Raw genomic sequence first — 11,698 nt, forward strand, 5'->3', positions numbered from 1 at the left:
TCAAGATGGGTAGCCCTGTTAGTCTGTCTGTAGCAGTAGAAAAGAGCAAGCGTTCAGGAGCACCTCAAGGACTAACAAAATGTGTCTCTTGAGAGTCCCCTGGACTGCGAGGAGTTCAAATCAGTCGATCCTAAAAGAAACCAACCCTGACTGTTCCCTGGAAGGCCAGATAATGAAACTGAAGCTCAAATACTTTGGCCACCCAATGAGAAGTGAGCACTCACTGGAGAAGAAGACGCTGTTGCTGGGAAAGATTGAAGGTCAAAGAAGAAGGGGACGGCAAAGGACAAGATGGTTAAGACAGTGTCATCGAGGCAACGAACGTGAAATCAAGCAAACCCCGGAGGACGGCGGAAGACAGGAGGGCCGGGCACGTGAGATGGTCCATGGGGGTCGCGAAGAGTCGGACTCGACTCTGTGACTGAACAACAACAACAAGGAGCGTTTAAGCTCATTTTGTTAGTCTTTAAGGTGCTGCTGGACTCTTGCTCTTTTTTGCTACCCTCGACTTACGTGGCTATGGGTGATGGGAACGGCCATCACGTTGCAGCCAGGTTATGGCTGACCCCCGTAAGGTCTTTAAGACAGGAGATGGACAGAGGTGGCTTTGCCCTTGCCTGCCTCTGCGGAGCAACCCCGGACTTCCTTGGCGGACTCCCATCCGAGCCCTGACCTTGAGCCGACTCTGCTTCGCCTTCAAGATCTGGTGGGATGAGGCCAGCCTGGGCTATCCAGGTCAGGGATCTATAGAATGAGCAGCTTTAAATACTTACACACTCACCGAAATAATTGCATGCAAATGAACCCTAGGGAATTTGGGGGGGAAGCAGAACAGTATATTCGGATGTGGGATAGCCTGTTTATGATATCATGTCCCTGTCTCCCCCCCCAATCCTGCATTCCCACATTTAGGTCCCGTCCCTGGAAAACTGGACAAAGAAAGAACGAAAGCCTCAAAAACATCCGGTAAGAGACTATCTGATTGCTGTGCCCCCCCACAAAAAGAATTAGAAGTCAATTTTTCAACTTGCATAAAATAGGAAAACTAAGGAAATTTGCCTATACTTTGGCATAGTGGTTAGAAGCGCAGCCTCTATTCTGGGAGAACCGGGTTTGATTCCCCCGCTCCTCCAACATGCAGCTGCTGGTGTGACCTTGGGTCAGGCACAAGTTCTCTCGGAGCTGTTCTCTCAAGGGCAGTTCTCCAGAGAGCTCTCTCAGCCCCGCAGGGCCCTGATCTCTTCTGGGAGCTCACTCCACCAGATTGGAGCCGCCACCAAGAATACCCTGGCCCTGGTTGTGGACAGCCTGGCCTCCTTAGACTCGGGACGGCCAATCGGTTCTGGGCTCCTGAACGCAGTGCTTTCTGGGGAATATGGGGGGAAAGGCGGTCCCTCAGATATGAAGGCCCCTGACCATAAAGGTACTATTAGAGTTATGTATTAACTCACTCCCTGACATTTTGTGGTTGTGCTCACCCCCCTGCATCCGAATCCCAAAGGTATCCACATGCTAAAAAAAGGTTGGGGAGGGTCCCTGGATCTGGCCATCTTACTCGGATTTCAATTACGTGGTAGTAAATCGGTAAAAGCCAGTTTGGTGTAGTGGTTAAGTGCGCGGACTCTAATCTGGGAGAACCGGGTTTGATTCCCCCACTCCTCCACTTGCACCTGCTGATGTGACCTTGGGTCAGTCACAAGCTCTGGCACAGCTGTCCTTGAAAAAGAGCAGTTTGTGTCAGAGCTCTCTCAGCCCTACCCACCTCGCAGGGTGTCTGTTGTGGGGAGGGGAAGGGAAAGGAGTTTGTAAGCCGCTCTGAGACTCCCAAGTGGAGGGCGGGGTATAAATCCAATCTCTTCTTCTAAAAGAATTCCGGCTCAAAAATACAGAAGCTGTAATGATGTACAAAACGCTTATAATCTCACAATAATGATACAGAAATAAACAGTAAAATTGAAAAGTATTAATTCCCAACAGGTATCAGAAAGATGGGCGAGCGTCTCCGGAGTTCTGGCATTCGTTTCGTGAAGAACTTCTTCCAAACATCAAGATGTGATAGTGTTGTTCCATAATGTGTAAATCCAATACAAAGGTACTAATAGCCTATATGTTGAACATGTTCTTACATAACAAATCCTTCCATCCACGGGCACCCGAAGTGTACTAGCAACCCGAAACGAATGCCAAAACTCCAGAGAAGCTTGTCCATCTTTCTGATACCTATTGGGAATTAATATTTTTCAATTTGACTGTTTATTTTTATATCATTATTGTAAAGAATTCCGGCTCGGCTGAATTCTATCCTCTTTGCCCAGCAGAGTTGAATCTTATTTATTGTCTGGGGCCAAAAGGGATTTCTACAAATTGATTTTTATTTATCTTTTGCTCGTTCTGGGTATTGAGCTGCTGTTGTATGAAAGTCCCTCTCCCTTTTTATTTCCTTTTCCCCCAGCGGATGGTGACCCACACTTTGTCGTCGATTTCCCCTTGAGCAAGCTAACCGTCTGCTTCAACATTGACGGGCAGCCCGGCGATATCCTCCAGCTGGTGTCCGATCATAAGAACTCCGGTAGGATGAGGCAGGGCGCTGGGCTCTTTTTGTAGCGGGAACTCCTTTGCATTTTAGGCAACGCACACCCTAATGTAGCCAATCCTCCAAGAGCTTACAGTAGCCCTGTAAGCAGAGCTCTGTGAGCTCTTGGAGGATTGGCTATAGGCAGGGCTCTTTCTGTAGCAGGAACTCCTTTGCATATTAGGCGACGCACCCCCTAATGTAGCCAATCCTCCAAGAGCTTACAGTAGCCCCTGTGAGAAGAGCTCCATAGAAGGTAGAACCAAAGTCCAGAGTAGATATCCAACACTTTTCCTTCCAGGCATGTTTGGTCCTGTTTACATAGAAGCAACCTTGAGAGGTGCACATTAAAGCTTAGGAGACCTGGCCCATAAAGAAACTGAATAGTATTGTCCTGTAAAGAAATTGGAATGAGACTTCCTAATGTTGTTCTTTGTTCCTGAGGAAGGACCAGAAGCCTGAAACACTGCTTACTACCTAGGAAAAGTGTTGGATAACTACTCTGGACTTTGTTTTTTCCTTCTATGGATCCTGTGGACGTCTGTATATTCCCATGATGGATTATATGTATTGATTCATTTTTTATTTACATGTGCATTTCACTTTGTTGAAGTCTCCTTTTGGATATACTTTTACGGGTCATTCAGCTCACAGTTGTTTCTTGATGTCCCTTGCTGATTTTTGCTGTGGGCTGTACTCAGGGCTATTTTGGGGCAGGAACGCACAGGAACCGAGTTCCGGCTGGCTCCCAAGTTGACCACGCCCAGCAGGAACTCATTAGCATGATAGGCCACACCCAATAACAGAAACTCATTAGGATTGGCTACATTAGGGGCGTGGCCTAACATGCAAAGGAGTTCCTGCTACAAAAAAAGCCCTAGGTTTTGACAACAAACAAGATGAACAGAATAAGAAGCAAAAGGTGGGTGTGGCTGGATGACCACACTTCTGGTAACATGGGGGTGCGGCCTAATATGCTAATGAGCTATGCTCTCATGGGTGTGGCTGGATATGCTAATGAGTTTCTGTTGTTGGCTGTGGCCTAGAATGCTAATGAGTTCCTGCTGGGCTTTTCCTACAAAAATAGCCCTGGCTGTACTGTTTGTTGTTGGTCGTCCCACGGACACCGGCATGCCTTTTCCTCGACGGCACGGGGAGGGGTGTGCAGCTATGAATGCAAATGCTGTGCCCGTCACTGTCTGCACGCTCCGGCAGTGCCGGGCAGCCCGGATAACTAGGAGCATAGGAGATGGAGCACTTGCCAGCCAGTGAGTGAGGGAAGAGCTGGCAGACAGGTGGCAGAGGAGCTGTGTGGGCAGGGGCTGGTGGCAGTGGGCCCTGCCAAGAGCCGTGGGCCCTAGCAAACACCCCACCTCGGAGTATGCCGATGGCTTCCCTGGATGGGTCTGTCGACTCTGCCTCCTGACGCCCCACTTCAGGGGCATCTAGAGAGCCTCCAGAGAGCCAGTTTGGTGTGAGAGCCAGTCTGGTGTAGTGGTTAAGTGCACGGACTCTAATCTGGGAGAACTGGGTTTGATTCCCCACTCCTCCACTTGCACCTGCTGATGTGACTTTGGACAAACCATAGTTCTGCCACAGCTGTCCTTGAAAAAGAGCAGTTTCTGTCAGAGCTCTCTCAGCCCCACCTACCTCACAGGGGTGTCTGTTGTGGGGAGGGGAAGGGAAAGGAGTTTGTAAGCCGCTCTGAGCCTCCCTTGGGTAGTGAAGGGCGGGGTATAAATCCAATCTCTTCTTCTTCATCATCATAATTTGTCCCAATCCTAAGTGGCCCCGATCCTGCCGAGACTCCACATGCTTGGCCCCTGATCCTGCAAGCGTATCCAGTGGCTCTAACATCTAACACTGTCCAGCTCACCCTTATGGTTGCCAAACTCCAGCTGGCACCTGGAGATTTCCCATTTTACAATTGATCTTTGAGCGGTCAAGATCAGTTCCTCTGGAGAAAAGGGCTGCTTCGGAGGGTGGACTCTGTGGCATTCTACCCCTCTGAGGTCCCGCCTCCTCCTGAAACCACGCCCTCCCCAGGCCCCAAATCTCCAGGTATTTCCCAACCCAAAGTTGGCAACCCCCCCTCCAAAGAAGGCATTAAATTGGTGGAAGTGATCATGTCGTGTTTTTTTTTTTTTTGAGCAAAGGTTTCCATCTTAGTGGCTGGTGTCCAGAGCTTCTGGAATTCCCGAGCAGCCCTGATTGTTAAGGGGATTATTTATGAGACCGTAAAGCACCCGACTTGACAGGGAGAGGAAGAAGTCACGGGAAAACTGAGAGCGTGTAACAATGGCTGTCGTTATGGAGAAGGAAAGCCAATATCAAAGTGGGAGATCTCTGCTGGGATTTCCTCAAGCCTTCCTTTTCCACCCACTCCTTCACCCAGAACACCTCCCCCCCCCCAGTGTAAACTGATTTCCTGCCAGGGAACTTCTTTTCCTGCGGCTTAGCAGATTCTATGGCTTGGATGGAGCACCGTTAGGTTTATTTCCCTTCGGTTCCAGCTGCATTTTATGCAAAGTCCCACTGGTCTTTCCTTTGTGGGATCGTGTTTTTAAAAACACAATCCCCAGCGCCTTGTGGCAGGGGGTTGCCAACCTCCAGGTGGGGACTGGAGATCTCCTGGAATTATAACTGCCTTCCAGACGACAGAGATCAATTGCCTGGGAGAAAAGGATTGCTTTGGAAGGTGGACAGATTCTATGGCTTGGATGGAGCACCGTTAGGTTTATTTCCCTTCGGTTCCAGCTGCATTTTATGCAAAGTCCCACTGGTCTTTCCTTTGTGGGATCGTGTTTTTAAAAACACAATCCCCAGCGCCTTGTGGCAGGGGGTTGCCAACCTCCAGGTGGGGACTGGAGATCTCCTGGAATTATAACTGCCTTCCAGACGACAGAGATCAATTGCCTGGGAGAAAAGGATTGCTTTGGAAGGTGGACAGATTCTATGGCTTGGATGGAGCACCGTTAGGTTTATTTCCCTTCGGTTCCAGCTGCATTTTATGCAAAGTCCCACTGGTCTTTCCTTTGTGGGATCGTGTTTTTAAAAACACAATCCCCAGCGCCTTGTGGCAGGGGGTTGCCAACCTCCAGGTGGGGACTGGAGATCTCCTGGAATTATAACTGCCTTCCAGACGACAGAGATCAATTGCCTGGGAGAAAAGGATTGCTTTGGAAGGTTATGCTAATGAGTTCCTGCTGGGCTTTTTCTACAAAAAGAGCCCTGCACCCCTCAAATCTCCAGGAAATTCCCAGCCTGGAGTTGGGAACCACACTAGTGCAGGATGGGACTGGGCAGAAGCGGTGGCAGGGTGAGGACAGGGGGTTTAATTCTCCTTTGTGTTGCTTTCCCCCCATTCTGCTTTTTCAACTGTGGGAAGAAAGATCTGGAGATCTTTTCCTCCCTATTGGTGAAGAAGTGGGAAAAGGGTAGGGTTGCCACCTTTGGTTTGTGAAATACCTGGAGATTTGGAGGGTGGAGTCTTGGGAGGGTGGGGTTTAGGGAAGAGTGGGACCACAGCAGGGTACAGGGCCATGGAGCCCACCTTTCAAAGCAACCGTTTTTTTCCCGGGGGGACTGATCTCTGTAGTCTGGAGAGCAGTTATGATTCCGGGGGATCTCCAGTCCCCACCTGGAGGTTGGCAACCCTATGCCACAAGGCGCTTTGGTTTTTTAAAAAAGCATGATCCCACAGAGGAAAGGATCTCCAGACTCCACCTGGAAGTTGGCAACCCTAGGAGCAGTGTCTCATGCACTCTTGCAAGGGAACCTCCCTAAATGTCCTTCTCAGCAGAGTACTTCAAGCAGTGTTCTGGTCCTTCTCATAAGAACGTAAGAGAAGCCATGTTGGATCAGGCCAGTGGCCCATCCAGTCCAACACTCTGTGTCACACAGCGGCCAAAAATACCAGGTGCCATCAGGAGGTCCACCAGCAGGGCCATAAGAACGTAAGAGAAGCCATGTTGGATCAGGCCAATGGCTCATCCAGTCCAACACTCTGTGTCACACAGCAGCCAAAAACTAGGTGCCATCAGGAGGTCCACCAGCAGGGCCAGATTAACTCCAGAAGCCCTCCCACTGTTTCCCCCCCCCAAGCACCAAGAATATAGAGCATCACCGCCCCAGACAGAGTGTTCCCTCTATACCTTGTGACCAACAGCCTCTGATGGACCTCTGCTCCATATGTTTATCCCTTGTCTCCTCAGGTGTGACGGTGAACGGTCAGCTGATTGGGGCCCCGGCACCGCCCAACGGCCATAAGAAGCACAGGACCTACTTTCAAAGCATCACCGTTCTCAGCAACAAGCCAGACAGAGCCTACCTGGAAGTCACGCCCACCAAGGTCATCTTGGACGACGGGGAGAGGCTCGTCTTGTCCTGCGACCGCAGCGCTGTGGTGGGAAGCCAGAATCTCGAGGTCTCCATCTTTGCCCGTTCCAACGTGACGGTGGTGATCCGGGGCACCATTGCTTTTGTCATCCTGATCCACCATTACAAGAACCCTGCTCCTTACCAGAAAGATCACTTGGGGTTCTACATCTCCAATGGCCAAGGGCTCTCCTCCAGCTCACACGGGCTGCTGGGTAAGTAAGAGACATCTCCAAGGTTCTGTGGAGCCACCTGAGAACATCAGACTGGTTGTACCAGGTGGACTTTTGGTCTGACCTAGTCCAGCCTTTCAAGTGACGGGCAGCCTGGTAGACCTAGGAAGCTAGGCCGTGATTCCGGTAGCCAGCCACTGAGATCTGTCCCCATCATTCAATGATGATCACACAGATGTTTTGTTAACTTAGGGGCTAAATTTAGGGTTGCCCAGGTTGAGAAGTACCTGGAGATATTGGGCATGGGGGTACAGGATTTAGGGAGAAGAGGGGCTTCAATGGGGTATAATGCCATAGAGTTCACCTTCCAAAGCATTCATTTTCTCCAGGTATACTGATCTCTGCTGCTTGGAGATCACTCAATGAACTTGCTGAGCAGTCGGGTTAGAACAGATAAAAGGAAGTACTTCTTCGCCCAAAGAATGATTAACACATGGAATTCACTGCCACAAGAGGTGGTGGCAGCTACAATCATGGACAGCTTCAAGAGGGAATTAGGTAAACATATGGAGCCGAACTCCATCAGTGGCTATTAGCCACAATGTATAGATAGGAACTCTCAGTCTGGGGCAAGGGATGCTCTGTATTCTTGGTGCTTGGGAGGGGGGGTAACAGTGGGAGGGCTCCTAGTGTCCTGGCCCCACTGCTGGACCTCCTGATGGCACCTGGTATTTCTGGCCGCTGTGTGACACAGAGTGTTGGACTGGATGGGCCTTTGGCCTGATCCAACATTGGTGTCTCTTATGTTCTTATCAGTTGTAAATCCCAGGATATCTCCAGCCACCATCTGTAGTTATGTTCCTTGCCTGCAGGGCTAGTAGCTACCTATCTGTACATTTGTATCTTGCCCTTCTTCTCAGGACTTTATCCCCACAACAGCCTTCTGGGGTTGGCTATGCTGAAGGAGACTGGGTGACCCAGGGCCACCAAACATCACGGCAAAGTTTGGTGTCATGGTTAAGAACGGCAGACTCTAATCTGGAGAACCGGGTTTGATTCCCCATTTCTCCATATGCAGCCAGCTGGGTGACCTTGGGTCAGTCACAGTTCTCTCAGAGCTCTCAAGGGCAGTTCTCTCAGAGCTCTCTCAGCCCCACCTACCTCACAGGGTGTCTGTTGTGGGGAGGGGAAGGGAAAGGAGATTGTCAGCCGCTCTGGTGGCTGGGGATTTCCTGGTAGTGCAGCTGTTCTCCAGGTGAGAGAGAGCAGTTCCCCTGGAGAAAATCGCTGCTTTGGAAGGTGGACTCTATGGCATTGTGCCCCACTGAGGTCCCTGTCGTCCCCAAACCCCACCCTCTTCTCAAGCTCCACCCCCGAGAACTCCAGGTATTTCCCCACCCAGAGCGGTCAACCTTCATCCTCACTCATACGTTTCCCTGGCTTCTTTTGTAGGTCAGTTCTTACACCAAGTGGTCAACCTTACCCAGGTTCCCCATGGCCAACGTCCCCAACTGGGCAGCCGAAACCAAACCAAAAGCACGGACACCAGCGCCGGCAACGTATTACAGCTGAAAGGGCGTCTGGTCCCGGTGGTGTGGAAGCAGAGGAGAATCTACAACGGCGAGCAGGAAGTGGATTGCTGGTTTGCCAAGAACAACGCCGAGAAGCTGATCGACGGGGCCTACAAGGATTACCTCGCCTCTCACCCTTTCGACACAGGGACTAGCGGCGCGGTGGGGAGCAGACTCTAAAGAAGGAGCGGTCCGCCGGCGCAGCGGAAGCCGTTACTCCCGAGAATCCAGAGAAGATTCATGCACTTTTGCCAGCTCTTTGCTATGCCAAAGAAGGCGCCAAAGCGACAAAGGGGCTATTCCTGTCACAAGGCCGCTGGCCTGTGTGTTGTCTTAACTGAGGACACTTTCACAAGTGACACCAAGGCAACTTTTTAAATATATATATATATATAATGTGGCTTTTTAAACTCTGTGAATAGGGTTGCCGACTAGGGTGGCCAAGCTCCAGGGGGCGGCTGGAGATCTGCTGGGCTTACAAGTGATCCCCAGGGGACAAAGGACCACTTTGGAAGGTGGACTCTTGTCAGGCTTCCCCACAGCATCAACGAAGTACATTCTTGCAGAAAGGTTTTACTTTATTTGAAGCTATAGGTGCATGTACAGGATCACTGTTAGGAATGGGGAGGGAAAGCAACGAGCATGCCAGGTTATAGTACATTCAAATAACTGAGGCCCAATTGCGGGACTTCCCCCGCGCGCCATCGGGCCTGGGAGCAAACGCTTCTAGGCGGCACAACATATCTCCTTCCCACGGCCCTCCGTGAGATCACCCAAGCAACTATCCAGCAGCAACCACCTGTGGCCTTGAGAGATATACACGTTCCAGCAGCTAAGCAATTAAGCGCATCAACAGGTCTACATGTGAAAGCAAAAGCAATCAAGCGCATAGACAGGAAAACCAAAATAAAAGAAATCTGGCAGCTTGCTGACAACTCTACAGCATTGTGCCCCAGGGGTTCCCTTCCCTCCGCAAACCCCGCCCTCCCCAGCCTCTGCCCTTCAAATCTCCAGGGATTTCTCAACCAAGAACTGGCAGCCCTAGATAGCAACATCCAGGTGGGGTCTAGGGGTCTTCTGGGATTACATCCAGGGCAATTTTTGGGCAGGAACGCACAGGAATGGAGTTCCGGCTGGCTCCCGAGTTGGCCATACCCAGCAGGAACTCATTAGCATAATAGGCCACACCCAACAGCAGGAACTCATTTGGATTGGACTACATTAGGGGTGTGTGGCCTAACATGCAAAGGAGTTTCTGCTACAAAAAAAGCCCTGGGTTTTGACAACAAACAAGGTAAACAGAATAAGAAGCAAAAGGTGGGTGTGGCTGGATGAGCACACTTCTGGTAACACGGGGGTGTGGCCTCATATGCTAATGAGCTGTGGTGTCAGGGTGTGGCGTATTATGCTAATGAGTTCTTGCTGGGCTTTTTCTACAAAAAAAGCCCTGATTACATCCGAACTCCAGTTCAGGAGATTTTTTAATGGGGGGGGGGCCTTTAAATTAATTGGGGGGCACCCCACACAGGCACACACCCCCCCCCACAAGGGAGCGCCACAAATAAAATAAAAAATTGGAAGTCGGGGACTTCAATAAGAATCCCGTGGCGGTGCTGGGCTGCTTAAAGACAGCCAATGAATTCAGGTTGCTGTCAAAAGGAGAGACAGAAGCCTCATTGGAAGAGTGCTTTTCCTATCACACGTGGCCAGCTTGTCCGGCTTCAGCTGCGTGGGGGTATGAGGGCACTGCCTCTATACAGGAGAGACCTGCAAGAGACATGTCTCCAGGGAAGGCCATGTAGAGAGAGGGAGAGGACAAAGTGAGAGAGACAAGAGGAGTCAGAGGGCAGCTCCCAGGCTGAGACAAAAAAGGAGAGGCATCCCCTTCAAGGAGATAACACCTAGACTCTGTCCAGGCATGCTGAGTCTCTCACTCCAACGCATACTGCCTCTGGTACAGGAAGGAGCAGATCTCCATCATGGCCGATCACCATTGATAGCCCCATCCTCCATGAATTTGTCCCCTCCTCTTTTAAAGCCTTCCAAGTTGTCGGCCACCAGCAGGGTGTGTGTGTGTGGGGGGGGTATGGTTGCCAGATTCAGGTTGGGAAGCTCCTGGAGATTTGATGGAGCCCAGAGAGGACAGGGATTAAAACTCGAGGGCATCCAGTGAAGCTGATGGGCAGTAGGTTCAGGACGGACAGCAGGAAATACTACTTTACACAGAGAATGCTTAAAATGTGGCATTCGCTGCCAGAGGATTAGTGATGGCCACGAGAGTAAACAGCTTTAAAAGAGGGTTAGAAAGATTCATGGCGGATTGGTCTATCAATGGCTGCTAGCCATGGTGGCTGACGGGAACCTCCACATTTAGAAGCACTAAGCCTCTGGATCCCAGAGCCAGGAGGCAACCTCAGGGGAAGATTTCTATGCCCTGTTGTTGGCCCCCCAGAGGAACTGGTTGGCCACTGCGTGAGACAGGATGCTGGAGTGGATGGGCCACTGGTCTGATCCAGCAGGGCTCTTCTTGTGTTCTTATGAAGGCCTCGGCCTCTGTGCCCTGTTGCTGGCCCCCCAGAGGAACTGGTTGGCCACTGTGTGAGACAGGATGCTGGACCAGATGGATCACTGATCTGATCCAACAGGGCTCTTCTGATGTTCTTATGAAGGCCTCAGACTCTATGCCCTGTTGTTGGTCCTCCAGAGGAACTGATTGGCCACTGTGTGAGACAGGATGCTGGACCAGATGGATCACTGGTCTGATCCAAGAGGCTCTTCTGATGTTCTTATGAAGGCCTCAGACTCTATGCCCTGTTGTTGGCCCTCCAGCAGAACTGGTTGGCCACTGTGTGAGACAGGATGCTGGGCTAGATGGACCATTGGTCCAATCCAGCAAGACTCTTCTTATGTTCTTATGATTTCTTTTCTACCAAACTGGGAAGGTATCAAAATAGGGTTGCCAACTTCCAGGTGAGTACAAAAAAAGGGGGGAAATGCTCCATTTA

The 11,698-nt window shown here is 50.7% G+C and overlaps 1 protein-coding gene across 1 annotated transcript in view; it reads left to right on the forward strand.

The window, feature by feature from the left end:
* ITIH5 (inter-alpha-trypsin inhibitor heavy chain family member 5) overlaps positions 1-8,913 on the forward strand; it is a 78,155-nt gene extending 69,242 nt beyond the window's left edge. Inside the window, exons 11-14 of the mRNA XM_015425098.1 lie at positions 913-966; positions 2,453-2,569; positions 6,787-7,164; positions 8,575-8,913. Coding sequence (XP_015280584.1) covers positions 913-966; positions 2,453-2,569; positions 6,787-7,164; positions 8,575-8,873 — 848 coding nt within the window. The 3' untranslated portion in view covers positions 8,874-8,913. The remainder of the gene's footprint in view (positions 1-912; positions 967-2,452; positions 2,570-6,786; positions 7,165-8,574) is intronic.
* Positions 8,914-11,698: the final 2,785 nt, after the last annotated feature.

Source organism: Gekko japonicus, unplaced genomic scaffold (genome assembly GCF_001447785.1).
Source record: "Gekko japonicus isolate JY-2015 unplaced genomic scaffold, Gekko_japonicus_V1.1 scaffold3155, whole genome shotgun sequence".
Classification (NCBI taxonomy): domain Eukaryota; kingdom Metazoa; phylum Chordata; class Lepidosauria; order Squamata; family Gekkonidae; genus Gekko; species Gekko japonicus.